Below are 16,839 nucleotides of genomic sequence, written 5' to 3' on the forward strand. Positions count from 1 at the left end.
CAGGATCTGGTTTTAAGCAGCCCGTCCAAGCCAGACAATGCTCACTACTCACCAAGGAGAGCACCAGCGCGCACAGCTCAAGCACAGGACACTCGAGATTTGCACATGCACAGAAAGCACGAACAGAGATGAGCCACCCTACGGGCAGACACCGCACGTCTACGGGAGGAGAGGAACAGGCACAGGGGACACGCGCACCTCGCGCATGCATACACCACGGCGCACACCGACAGCCCGTCAGGGTTCTGGGTTTGGACTCAAGAATTTTTCAAGCTTAAGAAAAAAAGGGAAGGAAAAAAAAAAAAAAAAATAAAGAGGGAAACAGTTTCGTGAAGCTGATAAACTGTTCAGGCTCAGCCTCTCAGAAGGGAGCACCATTTGTTTTGCAAATCCTTTTCCTGCATTAACGTGCCAGTCCCTGGAAAAAAAAAAATCCTCAGAGTACGGCAAGAAAACCTTCCCTTTCCCTTCCCACTCCCAGCGCCCAGCACCCGGCCTCGTACACTGCCGACGGGCGCGCGGCACGCGCTGAACTTTACAGGGATTTCCATTAAAGAAACGAGAGTTACAATCATGGCTGAGATCCCTCAGGTTAAGTCCCTCTCAAGTCTTCACGCTGTCAGGAGGTGATCATAAAGGTTTCTGATTGTTTCATACCCAAGCAGGGAAGAGAGCGATTCAACCGGCTCCGTCACCCCACCTAGCAGCCTGTAGGTCACGCTGTCTGGTTGTAGCAGTAGATTGGGCAGAAACACGAGGTAGGCCTCCATCACACGTCTACTCTAGCATGGCAGCTTTTGTGCAGTTTCCTCCTGCTGGGGCTCAGGGCCTAGATTTTCACATCTTCCTGGACACTGAGCTGTGAGAGGGTTTTCTTAATGCGGAGGGCGGTGAGGCGAGCCGCTCCGTTGGCGTACCAGCACTCTCGCATCATCTTTCCCATCACCCGGAGCGCCTAGGCAAGAAACAACGGCAGATGTCAGTGCTCTCCTCGCCCCCAAGTCGGTCTGCTGCTGCCCGGCCGGACACCGATCCAGCCTCCACACCTCCCGAAACCGGAGCTCAGTCTGCAGTCCTTACTCTTTACTCACCTCACCGAGGGGGAACGGGACGGGAAGATGAAAGCAGACCTTACCTCGTAGCTTTGCCACCAGTTGGGGATATTGGGCCGTAATTTCTGATCACATACGACCTTCCGCATCTCCTCGATGGAAGGGTCAGAGGGTACAAGGTCATAGTACGGAAGCTGATACTCCTCATGGATACCTGCAAGGCAGAGAAGGGGAAATGCAAGTCCTGGGAGAACGGCTCGTCGCCCCAGCGCTCGCTGAAGGCAGGCCCACACTGCTTTGGACTGCGTGACTCATTGCCGAGATGCGTCAACACTTTGCAGTTATTTAGAACAGAAATGAAGAATCTGGGATTTGAGTTTACAAGAAAAATTCAGGGAAATAAAATGCAGCTGCCCAAACTGGAACAGAGTCAGCGTGCCGCGGTCAACACCTCCCAGCACAGAGGCAGGGCCGCCGAACCTCGACGGAGCCGAAGGCAGCAGAGCTGTCACACGCACCGCGGGGCTGCGCTCCTGCCCGCAGCCGGACGTGCCAAGACCCTCATTGATACCGACTCGGGGGCAGAAAGTCACCCACCCAACGGGCACCACCTCTTCCTTAAAACCCAGCCAAAGGAACGTCAGCCAGAGCATTAACCCCCACTTCCCCACAAGGGTCAGGTCTGTCCGCTCCCCCCGTGGTGTCCTCCCACAGCCCTGCTCCCCAGGGGCCCTCAAACCTCACAAACACCTGATCTACAGAAACACCAAGGCTGGGGAAGCCAGAGGGGAGCCAAGCCGACGGGCTTTTACCTCCTGCGTTGCACCTTCGAGCAATCTCCCAGTAGACCAGGCCCAGGGCATAGATATCGGCACATTTAAACGAATCGAAATGCTTCATGTTAATGGTTTCATCCAAGACCTCAGGGGCCATGTATCTGCGGAACAGAAAAGGAACAGCGAGTTAATTTTGAGAGGGGATTCTCTGGAAGACAGTAAATGGCGAGTTTTCCCACGTAGCATTTCTCAGCGGACAAAACTCCGCTCTGCACAGCCTTCTCCGGAACAGAACTGGGCCCCGTGGTCTCATAGAGCGGACGAAATAACTCAGGAAGAACAGCAAGTTGGGAAAGAGGTAAAAACGTCCAAAAGCACATCAGGCTCCAGACAGCAGGCCCCAAAAGGCTTCTGAGAGTGCCGAGCTTGTTGTCAAGTATTATACGAGCTCCCTGGTGCTGAGCTTAGGTAGCTGGCCTGCACCGCCCAGCTTGATGGCACCGGCAGACGAAGGTACTGACGTCCCTTCAGCATCAACCTGGGCCCAACGCTGACCCTCTGCGAGACCCTCGGAAACGCCTAAGACAGAGAATTCCACCAGCGCTCAACCGGCAGCCCAGGCAATCGCTAGTCACCGTCCGACGCCTTCTCCTACCGTTTGGTTCCAACCCTTTGGTTTGGCGCGATATCAATCGTATCCGTAACCGAATCGTGCCGGACGGCCAGACCCAGGTCAGCGATGGCACACGTGCCGTTCTTCTTCACCAAGATGTTCTTGGATTTCAAGTCTCTGTGAGCAATCCCAGGCTTTCCTAATAGAGCAAAACAAAAAGCAGCAGGGGTCAAGGTCTGGTGAACTATTAGTCAAACTGGCGCAGAGGCAGCACCGGATTTCAGGGCGTGAGTTAAACTCGCAGCGTTGCGACACATTTTCCTGTTTGGAGACCAGAGCAGCGCCGGCGGCCTGCGGCAGGCGAAGGCTCCGCTTCGCAGGCTCTGCTGGTGCAGTAACACCCAGAGGCCTCAAGAGGGACATAAACTCCACCGTCCCAGGCCGCACACACGCTGATGGGGACGTTAAGGAGTTTATAATTCTGCTGCTGCCTGCGCTACCGTCCCACCCAAACAGCTCTAGGACGGGGATGCGGAACACCGATATAACGCCCAGGAGCTGGGGCAAGGCTAACGCGCTTTGCAGCCAGCCAAAGCAGGCTGTTTCTGGTCAATAGTGACCAGATGAATCCGGGCTGGCTCAGCCGGTGTCTTCTGTCCCACGCATCAACCCCCCTCATCAATTCTGCTTTATTCTCCCCTCGAGAATGCCCGGCGCCGTTTCAAACTTTGCTCTTACCCTGAGTGCCCACAATCTCCATGTGCAGGTGGGCCAGCCCGCTGGCAGCAGACAGGGCGAGCTTGATCATCCCCTCGATAGTCACCGTGTATCGATTCAGGTAGTCAAAGAGCGACCCGTGCTCGTGGTAATCGGAGACAAGCCAGAGCTGAGTCCACGTTCCGTTATCTGGAGCAGGAAAGAGGCTGTGCTCAGACGGGCACCACGCAGGCGCGGCACCCAACCAGCCAGCATCGCGCAGCCCAGCTTTTTGGTACAGAGGAGAGCTGCCGGGCAAGGCTGCAGCTCAACAGCCAACCCGGGGGCAAGTAAGGTAAAGAACTTTGAGGCAAAACACGCCTCGGTAAGGTACCGCTAACGCACCACTGCGTCGCTCAACAACAGCAGTAATTTTACCATCTTTTGGCAAGAAACATTCAAATCGGCAGCTATCTGAAAAGCATGCTGACAGTTCTTTTTAGCTGTTTAATTGTAAATCCAAGTGAAGAAACGCAATTCCCAAGAGCAGACTGCACCGCGCGCTGAAGGCTCTGCTCGCAGGACTGAGGCGCTCTTTACCTTTGTTATCCGCAGCAATAAATCCCAGGATGTTCTCATGTCGCAGCATAACAGTCTGGTAAATTTCTGCTTCCCTAAACCAGGAACGCTCCTCGCGAGACGAGAAGATTTTTACAGCCACGTCACCTCCACGCCACCGGCCACGCCACACTTCCCCGAAGCGGCCTTTGCCAATGATCTCCTGAAGGACGATCGTCCGAGCCACAGTCCGTTGGACAAAAAGGGGCAAACCTAGGGGCAAGAAATCGGAGGAATGAATGCCTGTGGCAGCAAAAGAAACTCCTGAAACCCCGGAGTCTGAGGTAGGGCAGCATCGAACCCAGAAGGCTCTACACTTGGTAACGACCAGCAGCCTAAGCAAGGCCCAAAGCAGCAAACGGTGGCAGCTCCTGCGTAGGACGCAGCACTTGGCTGCCTGGGCAGCATCTGCATATCGCTTTGAAGCAGCTCGCAACCCGCCCGTGCTGAGGCACAGAGCAGCTGGGGAACTTCTGCTCTGCGGCAGATCAAAGTAACTTCAGCCTGAATATGCAAAGAACGGAACCCGATGAAGACAGACGCTGCTAGAAAGCAGAGGACCCCCAGATCCTCTCACGAGAAAGGAGCCCCGACAGAACTGCCACCTCTTACGTAAACCACAGAGCTCACCTGCTGAGAGATCTGAGCACCGAAGAGATCCCAAAACATTTTATATATAGCAAGTGTGGTGCTGAAGGTTTATTCCCTGGTCAAATATCAGGTTGTTACATTCTCTGCCTCTGTGGATTATCCTGCAGTTTTCATCTGCTGCAAAATTCCTATTTTTTTTTTTTTAACCTAACTGCTGTCACAGTTCAAAGTCATGGATAAAACCATGACCTCCCCACCTACTCTGGGGGTGATTTCTTGTAAGCGCTACAGAAGCGAACATCGTCCACTTCAGAGGACCCGAGGATTCTTTGGGATGAAACGGGCTGTACAAATGCAGTACTTGCACACTGTAAAATTTTCAGCTGCTGGGATCTTTTCCCATTTTCCTGCCAGCTTTGACGCAGGTGACATCCTGCAGCCTCCTCTGAAAGCCAACAACCCACAGGTTAGCAGTTGACGTCCTGTTTCCAACCCAAATCCAGTTCCAAGATGCAGCCGTTCGAGTTTCCCTCTCGCAGAAAAGGAGGGAAGCTACCCAAAACCATCCTTACACATCAGCAGCCCAGGAGGAGCTGAACTATCGCTCTTACCTAGCCGAAGCACTGAACACTGACATGGGGCTGTCGCTGCAGCGTCTACTGCACACCCGAATTTAAAACACGCCCTCCACATCGCCCAGAACAGGGCAACCTGAACAGGCTGACGAGGCAACGGCCTCAAGGCCGTGCAAAGCTTTGGCAACCAGGAGCCCAGAACGCTCCATCACAAGCTCTCCTTCGTCATTCCCAGTCACGTCTTACTACCTGAGCCAGAGCCAGAGGTGGAGAGATCGTAGACGAGATCTTGCAAGGTCTTATCCTTCGAAAGGCACATTTCACAAGAGGGGTCTTCCATGTCCAGCCGCTGACGGTTGTGATAGACTCGTTGGTGGTGATGAAAAACAAAGACTACTATGATCATGACAACAAACACAAGGAAGACAGGTCCGGCAATCACCGCCACCAGCTCCACAGGACCCCAGCTCGACGGGGGTTCGTTATCTTTCAGGTGTCCTTGAGAGGAAAGGGAGGAGAAAAACAGACACTTTTAGAAAATTATCACTCCTTCACAAGCGTTCTTTAAGGACTTTCTTCTTGTGTTTTAATTATCCTCTCAGAGCCTGGACAATTTTAGCTTGTTCCAGGATGGTAGAGGACACATCAAATAACAGTGTTAACACGGGACTGATCAATCATCAGGCAGGCAAACTACAGCTAAAACCTCCAAAAGAAGGTGGTGCTTCCATTGTGGGATTAGGGATTATTGGCACTTGCTATTTAAAAGTGGACAGGAGCCTGTTCTGGGCTGGATTTGGTAGAACAGCCTGCATTTTACCTTCCACCTGAACTCTCTGAGTGGGAGAAAAAACACCAGCCAGTAAGGACTCATTTCTCCCTCTTTTCCCTTCTCCCTGTAACAACTAGTGAAGACTCGTACCTGAAAACAACACTTATTTGTCTTTTTGAGACCAGATGAGGCCTCTCCACTGCCCCCAAGGGAAATGGATACTGCAGTCTTCATACAACCCACTAAATAACAGCCCAAAACAGGGAGTAACGAGGTATGAGGAAGCACCACATGCCCTCTGCGTCCCAGGAATGAGAAAGAAGCAGAGGTGTTTCCCACACCCTCACTCAAAGGCAGGGCTGCTTCCTCCTCGCGCATTCAGAGGCCGGGCACCCCTCCACCCCACACGCTTCACCCCGAAGCTGCTGCAACGTTCCCCTACTCGTGGCTCATCACTGCAAGGATCTGCAGTCCTAGAAGGAGAGCCCCCCTCGCTGAGGAAAGGCAGGCTACAGGGCGACTCGGCGCCAGAAAAGGGACCCGAGCTGCGTCCAGGGAGCAGGCGCCGTCCGCAGCCCACTGCAGGCACAGATCACGCCGCAGCAGCTTGCATTTAATGCAGATGAACATCGCTGCTGCTTTCAGGAGCCTGTAGGATACCAGCAGCAGGGCCGATAAGGTGAGACGAGTCTCAGCGTACAGAGCTACTGAGCGCAGGTGGGACAAAAAACCCCAAACTTCGGAAGCTTCTCCTACCCTAAAGTATAACACCGTCATCTGACGACATTTTGTCGGCCACGGGGGAGTTCAAGCAACTTCACATTTTAATTTGAAGTAGTTTGTTATTATTTCCACTTTACAAATCAAGGCAATAAACCTAGTGCTCAAGTTCACACAGCAACCTAAGGGAAGAAGTGAAAACAGGGCTGAGACCTCCTTATTCCCAATCCCAAACAGACAGCTTCTCTCCTCCCCACTTCAAACAGACCATTTATTCAGCTCTCTACTCACCACTGGGAACCATTAAGTCAATTTTGTTGCAAAAATCAGAGTAGCAGCAGTGAGTATTGCGCAGATCTTCTGAACTCAGACAATAGAAGGGTTTCCCAGCAGGAATCAATTTTGCTTCAGGAATGCAGGTCCGAACGTGATGTTTAACACCATCCAGGTTGAAGACCGAGACCATGCACGCGCCGTCCGTTTCACAGGTGGAGTTTGCTTGTTTGCAGTCAGAGCACAAACACGTCAAAGCTGCAGAAATCAAACCAAGACCGCCTCCTTAAAACCCACCAGAGACCAAACGCTCAGACAAGAGAAAACTTTCCCCTTTAAATTGCCCATTTCAGAGGGAACGGCCCATTCTGAGCCTCAGGAAGCAGCGGCTTTAGGAACAGAACAAGTCACACTCGGCACTTCAGACCCGCAAGAACCCGATTTAAGCACAAAACACAATGTGGAAGCAGAGGAGCCTTTCCAGAAGATGACTGTCCAGACAGCTCTTCTTCCTGCCCCTGTCGCAGCCACTAACTGCGATGACCCAAGTCACCCCCTGCAAACCAGGCAAGATTTTACGGAGATCCACTCCCAACGCAACCTGGGGTCAGAATGTAAACTGAAAACAATCCCTTGTTTTCAGACAGACTTGTCTTCACCCAAACTCGCCGTCCAGGCTTCCTCGGCGACGCCAAAGACGAGCTGCCCACTGTGGGGTAGCGAGGGACGACCGCCCCAGCTCCCGGGGCACAACAAGCAGTGGGCAGATGCCAAAACAAAACCAATTCAAACCAACTCCACAAGCCAAGTGCTCTACATCCAACTAGATCAGTCACTCACTTAGTAACTGCTTTCCTGATCAGAGACACTACCTTGGGTCAAATAAATTCCTGGCTTTTTGCCTGCTCTCCACGAATATTATTTGGGTAAAGAGTGGAGAAGAAACTCCAAGGCAGATTCCCACATTTTTCTGCCTCCCAGCTGTCACTGTGCTTTTCTCAAGCTGCTTGAAAAACTGTAAGCAAATCCCCAGGCATCGCCATCCTTGGGAACAAAGAGCAAATACAACAATGTCAAGAAGAAGGGTGGGGCTTGTTTAGCAGCACGCAGTATTTTCTTCAGCTTTCATCAGATCTTTCAGCCTCCCCGGAGGGATTCAGAAACATGTACTTACCCGCTGCAGAAATGGTCTTTCAGGTAGAGAGAGTCTGAATTCGTGTTTTAAAAGATACAAGCGCCACAGTGAGCGCTCCCCAGTCTGACAGCTAAACCCTCTACCTCCGCTTGGACCCGCTCGGTCTGAAGACACACACCAAAGTCACTGTTGACACTCGTGAGTGTGAGCCACCGTCCCGTGGGGCAAGGGGAACGCCGAGCTCTCAGCCACACCATCTCTGGCAACCGGCAGGTTTAAGGAGCATCAGCACTGAAGGATATTCAGGGCACGGGAAGAGCCTCCTGCTCCCAGCGCACAGTCCAAAGCACGGTGGAGAGTTACGCTGCTGGGGGCACGTTACCTCGAGCGTAAGGAAAAACAAGCGGGTCCTGATCAGCTTCAGGGTTGGTTTAGGAGGAAGACACCCATTATCCCTTATCGCCAGAGTCCTCGGTAAATCGGTTAGGCTAATGGTATTACTATTCACTTAATTCTCTCCGGACACTGCTCCTCACTTCCGAGCTGTTGTTGTGAGCCGCGTAACAGCTCCAAGGGGGGCTGCAGCGTTTCAGACAGGCTACATGCAGACCAAGAGATCCAAAACTGCAGAAGCAGTAAACAGCCAGTAAAACCCATACGAGCTGTTCAGCCTTTAAAACGCATCACGAGCAAGTGTAGCTCAGTCCCATGTTCTTAGCACAGGCCAAGGAAAAGGGACATAGAAAAGAAAATGGACAGGGAAGACCCTGAGACTGGACCGTATCGAGAAGGGTGGAGAGCACCGTACCCAGGGGTTACACAGCTTTTAAGGAGAAACTTTATAATGAAAGGAAAAAAGTCCACTAATGTTCAAAGAGCTCCGTGTACACCATTTCCCAGTGGTCAGCAGAGCACAGAAAAGACAATTCTGAAAAATACGCACATTTGGGAGAACGAAGGTTGGTTACAATGGAGATTTTATGAAAACATGAGACAGGAAAGAGCAGCCAGGGCACATTCCTACCTTCAAGTACACTTAAAAGGAAAGAGTGTTTTAAAGCATCTCCTTTATTACTTTATCAAAAACTCAAGCTACAAATTAAAACATCTAAACCACATGTTTCACCATGTAGGTTCTTTTCCACTTGAGATACAGTAAAACTGCACCGTCTTCCTGCTAGACTCATTTTTAGAGGTCTCAAACCCAAGATTTAGGCTATGGCAGTTTTGCTTCCAGAAGCTCAGAAGTAAACAAAACACTTCAACGCACCAATAAAACTGGTTTTGTAAACTCCTTATTGAAGTATCTGGCCTGAAACTAAGCCTCCCTTTGACAAGGAAAGCAGAGGAGCTGGCTGTATCTGCTCAGCTTCATCTGTAGAACTTAAAAAAAAAAAAAGAAAAAAAGAAAAAAAAAAAGAAATCAGTTTACCTGGTTACAATACCAGAGCCCCAGCGCCCAGGGACAGAGTAAGAAGATCCTTATCTGCTCTGCACAGAGCAGAAGTTTCCTGCTGAGGAGGGGCATGCCCCACAGAGCACGGCCTCATCTCACCTCGTGGCTGCCGCTGCCGCTTCGAGACAACTTCTCTTTTTAACATCAGTTCTTACATTTGCACCTCAAACCCCCCGACAGTAGGACGAGCAGCAGGAACAAAGAAAACCAAGCCTTCAGCACACGTGTGCCCTTCTCTACGTCTTCCATGAGACACCCTCAAGGGGCTTTCCAGGTATTCCTGTTCGTAACCTCTAGGCTGCAGGCAGGCACCCTCAAATTTTAGGAAAGATGGTCCGATCCCTGGGCAGAAGCTGAAGCCCAGCTCCAGCCTCCCTCACGCAGCCGGGAGTTGACTGTCTTCATTTTTATCATGAAAAAGCCCAGGATATGTGTCTGCCACTGCTGCAGCCGTATCCTCCCTAAGCATCACCCACCGCCGGCGGCGAGAAGGGCCCCATTCCCGCGGGCAGGGCTGTGCCGGGGAGGAAAGGTCTGTCTGCACCGGGGCTCGCCGGGAACCAGGGAGCTTCCGGCAGAGAGGAGAATTACAGGGCAACCCGCGTGGGTCCAGCATTTCAAGTCTGATTAACCAGAAGGGAAAAAACTCTCCTCCTATCAGTAACAGCAGAAAGGCAGGAAAAAGCGACTGTTGTTGCCCCTTGGGTGGGGGGCAGAAAATGGACAGGTACGCCGAGCCCCACGCCAGGCATCTCTCGGTGCTCCTGAGAGCAGCCGGGGACGCCTGGGCGAAGCAAAAGGAGACAGGAGCGCATAAAAGCACTTTTCATGCCAACAGCATTCTTTTTATTCGGGAAGAAAAGCTCCTATTGAGCAAAACATATAATCTCCTTAATAAAAGAAACTGACTGGGCTGAAGAAAATAGATGGGGCAAAGGAAAACAAAAGAGCAGTTCACGCAGCAGCCAGGGCAGCGAGTTCCCCTCTCGCAGAACGCCTGGGGATGAGTCGGCATGAAAGGTGCTACAGAAGTTGGCAGCAGAGCCTGCTCTATCTGCTCAGCACACTTGCTGACATTCTGCTCAGAGACAAACCCAACCCTTTAAAGAAGCTGTTTAAACAAGCCTAACATTAAGCTGCAGCTCCTCGGAACGAAAGCTTTGTTCTCTCTCTCTCAGATGGATCAGGTTGGGGTTTATGCCGAAGCAAACCTGCGATTTCATCCAAGGCGGAGCGCGGCCGGTCGTGACATCAACCGCAGGAGCGAGCCAGCCCGGTGCCGGCCTCCCCGCTCTGCCTAAAAACCAGCGCGGGCACTCGGCACTGCCAAAAGACCAGCTCTCCTCCATCCTCGCCTAACGCAGCCCAGGGCCGGGCCGCTGGGCCAGGTGCTCCTTCGGGTGACCACCCCGAGCCCAAGGGTGGCTTCTGCTCCCCGCGAGGGTGACGGCTCGCGGGCGGCAGCAGGACTGCTCCCGGCAGGAGCTGGGGGCACGGAGGTGTTGGTGTCCCTCTGCACCAACCGCAGCAGAGAGGAAAACAAGCAAAGGGCCTCTGGTACCAAATTTCCCCATTAAAGGTAACGAGTATTTACAAAACGAAGCCAAACAAACACGTGGGGGTCTGTGGATTAGAGCTCGAGGCTCCAGGGAGACTAAAATATTAAGCTCTGACAGCCAAAGAACACTTCCCTTTTTTCCCCAGCAACTATCTAAGCTCATTTTGCACATATTTATTCTCGCGCAGGACTGCATGTGTCAAGATGTCTATGCAGCTAGACAGGGGAAAGTTTCACAGCAAAATCTAATGTAATGGTGTTAACCACCTTTTGGAATACATTTCCCAAAACCTCCTGAAGCTGTGCTATGCAAGATGGCATTTTCTCAGGGCTAAACACTGCCTGATCAAGATGTATTAAGATAATTAACCTGAAGATGATCATCGGTAAAATTGCCAATAACCACCCACGTATTTACCAGATAAACAGATTTTTGCAGAGATTGTAAGCTGCTGTTCTTTTTCAACAGTTTGAATCGAGGCTGGAAGAACAATGACTCCCCTGACTGCTGAGCCTTTACACAGCTCTGGAACAGGAGCTGCAATTTATTACGTCTCTGTACAGCACCTAACTTAATGAGGCCCAATCTGGTAGTGATGTTTTAATGCTGCAGCAGCATAATGTTAGCGAGAGAAATGGAAAACAATTGGGTTTGTACCTCTGCTGTTTCTTCAGATGCTATAATGAAGAGGGACATGTGTAAACACGCTTGGAAGAAAGAAATACCTTTCAGTGTTTCGCTATATGCTGTGCTGAAATAAAGAAAGAATAACCTTTATCACAGAGTGCTTTGCCCAAGAGCAGGTTAGGAATAAAATCCATTTCCTTGCAGCATGGGAGCAGAGATCTGTTCCGCAAGTCCCTTCACGCTCCTCTTTCAGCCATCCGACCTCAAGACACTCAAAACCATCTGATGAAGACTTTAAAAACAAAGACCTACTTTCCATTACATTCACCTCAAGTCTGCTGCTGCCTGGGGTCAACAGCCGGGGTCCCTACATCCCCATCTAGGATATATCCGAGTCCAAAACGCCCCCCTTGTATAGCACACCAGTACCTTCTCTAAGCCCCACGTCAGCTCACCTACACCCACCGCCTCCAAAATCAAGTGCAAGGCCAGTTCTGGATGCTCACACCGCCCCTGTTGCCTTACAAAGGAGCTGAAGGCAGGAGCACAGATTTGCCCTTCCGCAGGGGACAATGCCACCACCTCGAGTATTTTTCCTACATCTCGCTGCCCCATCGACTTCTCCTCCTCCTCCTCCTGGATCTCAACATCTCCTTTGCTCCTCGCTGGTGCTTATGAAATCTACTGACCCCCCTGCTGCTAAATGAAACAGAGTTAAAATTAGCTGCAAAGCACTACGAAAAAAGCACTTTCACGCAAGTCATCCAGAAACTAAAAATTATACCAGGATATTTAAAGTTGGAAACAAGAGTCCCGACTTTTTCAAGCTGGCTGCAGTCCCCTGGCACGGGCTGAACCTGACATGAACACACCATGGCTGACTAGAAAACATACACTAAATGGAAAAAAGAAAAAAAAAGGCAGGAAGAACATGCTGTCACCTTTAAAGTGAAGAACTTTCCCTGCGTCTACTCAAGTAGTGCAAAAGGAGAGCTTCTGAATGAATTTTAAATAAGTGAATTGACAGGAGTCTCATCATTAACAGGTTAATTAGAAGAAGCCTTGACATTTCTGCTGCTGTTGTTCTTCAACTCAGGAAAACAAACGTATGGCTCCAAACTCCCTCTCCAGGCTCTGGTCTGACACCTATTTTGTGTTTTAACTTGTTAGGAAACCAGTTTAGGAGCCAGCCCTACCATACCATACCAGTACTGTGGCAGAAAGTCCTGCAAACCAGCCGCGTGGCAAGGCAGCTGCACAGGTCATCAGGGAAGGCTTTCAAGACTTAAAACCTGGTGCTGTGTTTTCTCAGGCCACTGGCACATGCTTTTCAGAGCCTAAATAACGCGTTGTTTAATGCGCCGTCTATATTCCGACACCCAGCAGTCCCCAGGTTATTTCCAAGAGGGCAGCCAGCGCTAGAAAACCAAGCCTTGTCGAGGGGCTTTAATGTGCAGCAAAGTCTGCTTTTTGACTAAAAAAAATAAAAAATGGGTCCACAATCAATAAGAAGGGAGGCTGGAAAGCCAGTGGCTTAAATAATGAGGACAAGAAGGGTGCTCCCACCCCATCCCAGTGCTCATGCACCAGGGTCTGACTCTACAAGCTCAGCACCAGCGACTGTTTCCTCCCCGTGGCACCATCGCAGCTTTCTCCGAGACGAGCGATTCCTCCTCGGTCTGCTCAGACAACCACGCTGGCTGTGCGGTGGTGAACATATTTCCACTGGTCAACACCCAGTGAACTTTGCTCGCTGTTAAGAGAATTGACGTTTTACTTCACTCCTTTCGCAACAGCAATTTCCGGAGCATCCACTACTGGCAGCGGCCGGCGTACCCAGGGAAAAAAAAATCCGAGCTGTCTGGCCAAGGAGCTGAAGGAGTTCAAGAATGCTTGTTGGACACTGTTTTTAATTTCCAGTTAGAGAAGTCTTTCTTGGAAAGTTGTAAGATGTAACTTATGGACCGCGCGGAGTTTGCCTGATTTAACCGGGTAAATATTTTAAGCAGGTGTTAATAATAAAATCTGCTGGCCCAAGATTGCTCCCCACGGGATTCTTTTGCTGTATTTCACGCACGCAAACAAAGCCTACCTACAACCACTCTGTAACCATCGCTGCAGAGGCACCTTTTTTCTCCCCCCCCCTTTTCCTTTTTTTTAAAGGAAGGAGAGCGGGGGGGTGTTTTCTACTCTGTTTACCGACGCACACAGAGGTTCACAGCTCGCAAGCACTGCAGAAATTAGGATGTTTTTCCAACCTACCCTGAAATAAGCAGCTGTTAAGATCTCTTGTAGAAAGCACAACAGTAAGGGCAGCCCTGGCTGGCTGAGGAGGCACGCTGAGCGCGCATCATGGCTGCTCAAGCAGCAAACAATTCCCAGGGTTAGGGTCCCCGCGCCCTGCCGCCCTGCACCCTCTGAGCCCCTGAAGCCAGGCTGGGCTCACACCTTTCACCGGGCAGCAGGAACAAAAACCCCGGCACATACCGAGAGGAAACAATAGCCAACCATCCAGAGCCCCGCATCAAAGGCACTGATAGTCGGCGGAGTTTCCAGGAGATACTACTGTCAATTGGCCCTTTCCTGTTTATTTTTTTCCCCTTAATTTACACCAGCTGTATACAAAATGCAAAGTGAAAGTCTGAGAGCAGACATGCGACAAGTCTCATTTGGTCCTGCTCCGCCACTTATCACAGAAAAGCTGGAACACTTTCCTAAGGCTGGATTTTACTTTAGGTTAAAACAAAGCACAGCCACTCTCCCCTAAAGTACATCTGTATTACCAGCTTCAACAGGACTTGTAAATACACCCCTAACCTACTGCCCCAGTGGGGTTTAAAGCCATTTTCTGCAGCTAACAAGTCCAGATCTGCACACACAAAGTTATTGCCTTCTGACAGGCGGCTGGTAATACATAACACGAATGGCGAGAGGATTGGGGAGGAGAAAAATGTTTCGGTGCGGTTCCTGTCGGAACAGGTACCTGCGTTACACAAGCAGCGATTGCCCCCGATAGCCACAGAGAGACGGACTGTGCTGCAAAGCCTGAGCTGCTGGCGAGGCCACCACCACGGGCCCGTCCTCTGTCCCTGCTAACAGATGCTCAGAGATTCTTCGGGCCCATCCAGCTCTGGGGAAAAGGGCCAACCTCTTCAAAAGCGCGGAGCTGATAGCCCTCACTCCTCGTCCAGCAGCAGTTGCACCCCCCCAGGTAAAGAAAAAGGATTGCCACAGAACAAACAACCGAAACAAAGAGTTTTCCCTCACTCACCACCCTCCAAACAAATATTTACAGTTGTTACAATCCAGAGGCACAGGGTTTTAGAAAGGTTTCTTTGAAAAAAAAACAACCCAAACAACCAACCACAGATTCCAAGAGGCTACATATTAAGCGCACACTGCAATCTCTGGCGCACGGGGGGCTGCCAAAGCCCCCCCTCGGCTGGGTCAACAGGCCGATGCGATGAGGCCACAAACTCCCGAGGTCCGACCGAGGCTCTGCAGCAACATGGTGGCACTTCCCACCCCGGGGCTGATCCACCCTCCCAGCGCCTGCCCCACACCAAGCCCCTGCTTCCTGGGGCTGCCAAACACCCCCCGTGACCCGTGTGCCCGGGCCCCCACCACACACAGACCCCCCAGTTCTTCCTCTCTCTGGGAAAAGCCCGTGAATTCCAGTTTCCTTCGTTATCTCCTCAAGACAGGCCGGAAGACCCACAGGTCCCTTCCCAGCCAAAGCCAAGGCGAGCATATGCCTCCTCGGAGCATCCCCCGGCACCGCAGGGCTCCCCACTCTCCAGCCCCCGTCCCCAATTGCTGCTGCCCATCCAGACACGCAGCCATCCCCTCTGTGGAGGGTACGGTCCCCCCAAACCAGCGCAAGGTCCCCTTCACACCACACAGCCCAGCAAGTGCCCCCCTGCAAGCCCCCCGCCCCCGCCAGGCTGGACCGCCGCCCTGGGGGCTCGGTGCTGCCCAACGCACCGGCGGCCCCAACCCTACACGAAGTCCTTGATGATTCCACAGACCCTCCCGTACCTCCCAGGACGCCCCCACTCCATGGATCCCCCCCTCTTCCTTCTCCCCACCCTCAAACACCCACCTCTGGTCCCCCAGGGCCCACCCTGCCCACAGTCTCCCCTAGGGCCGCCTGCTCGCACCCCCTCAACCCCCTCAGCGGCCTCCCCGTAGCCGAGAGGAAACCTCCAGGCCCACAAACCCTCTCGCACCCCCTTCCCCCCCCGCCCGACGCCCCCTGAAATGTCACCCCCGGCCTCAACCCCCGCCCCACAGCCCCCCCCCAGGCCGTCAAAACCCCCAGGCCTGGCCTCGCCCCTGGCCCCCCGCTCCCCTCAGCCCCCCGCATCGCCTCCCCGCCTCGGTTCTCCTCATCGATCCCCGCTTCCCCTCACGATTCCCCCCACCGTGCCCCTCAGCATCATCCCCCCCACCCACCCCCCCCCGGTTCCCCTCACGGCGCCGGGCGGGGGCGGGGCGGCACGCCGCCATGTTGTGCCCGGTGCGGGCCGGGCCCGGGGGCCGCCACTCACCGCGGGCCCCGCCGAGCGCCCCGGCCAGGAGCAGGGCGAGCAGGGCAGCGGCGGCGGCAGCGGGCAGCGGCGGGGGTCGGCGGGCGCGGGGCGGCGGCGGCGGCAGCGGCGGGGCGGCCATGGCGAGCGCCGCGGCCTCGGTGCCGAGCGGCCGCCAGCGCCTGCGGGAGGGGCGAGCGCCGGCGCGCGGCCTGGGGGCGGGGCCAGCCTTAAAGGGGGCGGCCCGCGCCGCGCGCCTTAAAGGGGCAGGTGCGGCAAGAGCGGGGCAAGCGTGCAAGGGTGTGCGTGCAAGCATGCGTGACTTGTGTGTGCATGCAGCTGTGCACGTGTGCGTATGCGTGCGGGGGGGGTGTGTGTGTGTGTGGGTGTGCAGGTGTGTGCGCAGCGCGCCCTCCTGCAGCGTGTTGCGGGGGTGCAGGGGGTGCACCGTGTGCGTGTGCACGGTGTGCGTGTGCACGCAGCGTGCGTGTGCAGTGCGCACGGTGTGTGTGCAGTGTCAGGGGGCAGCGTGCAGGCAGCTGCAGGCAGTGCAGGCAGGGGGTTGTGAGCCACAGGCCTGGGGCAGCTGGTGCATGGTGGGGACTGAGCCATGCCCGGGCAGGGCACCCCAGACCCCGGGCAGGGCACCCCAGACCCCGGGCTGAGCACCCCAGACCCCGGGCAGGGCACCCCAGACCCCAGGCAGGGCACCCCAGACCCTGGGCATAGCGCCCCTATACCTCTCACCCCAGCGCCAGCCCTGCCCAAGGCCAGCAGCTGCCTTTTGCTGACCAGTTTCTCCCAGTTCCCAACTGGGAGCAGGGCACAAGGGCAGGACAAGACGAGG

The 16,839-nt window shown here is 53.4% G+C and overlaps 1 protein-coding gene across 3 annotated transcripts; it reads right to left on the bottom strand.

Moving 5' to 3' along the window:
* Nucleotides 1–341: 341 nt before the first annotated feature.
* On the bottom strand, nt 342–16,043 carry ACVR1B (activin A receptor type 1B). Of its 3 annotated transcripts, XM_086478639.1 has the most exons (9): nt 16,014–16,043; nt 6,705–6,944; nt 5,171–5,419; nt 3,738–3,968; nt 3,180–3,347; nt 2,484–2,640; nt 1,865–1,989; nt 1,136–1,266; nt 342–955 (listed from the first exon to the last, which is right to left on the bottom strand). In XM_086478639.1, the coding sequence occupies exons 2-9, from the start codon at nt 6,877–6,879 to the stop codon at nt 830–832; spliced, it is 1,362 nt and encodes a 453-aa protein (XP_086334765.1). In that variant the 5' UTR covers nt 6,880–6,944; nt 16,014–16,043; the 3' UTR covers nt 342–829. The 3 variants fall into 3 exon arrangements, with proteins under 3 accessions (XP_086334765.1, XP_086334763.1, XP_086334764.1); XM_086478637.1 differs by lacking the exons at nt 5,171–5,419; nt 16,014–16,043 and having other exon boundaries at nt 6,705–6,906; XM_086478638.1 differs by lacking the exons at nt 3,738–3,968; nt 5,171–5,419; nt 16,014–16,043 and having other exon boundaries at nt 6,705–6,906.
* Nucleotides 16,044–16,839: the final 796 nt, after the last annotated feature.

The sequence above is a fragment of the Leptosomus discolor genome, chromosome 27 (assembly GCF_034619465.1).
Source record: "Leptosomus discolor isolate bLepDis1 chromosome 27, bLepDis1.hap2, whole genome shotgun sequence".
In the NCBI taxonomy this organism is placed as follows: domain Eukaryota; kingdom Metazoa; phylum Chordata; class Aves; order Leptosomiformes; family Leptosomidae; genus Leptosomus; species Leptosomus discolor.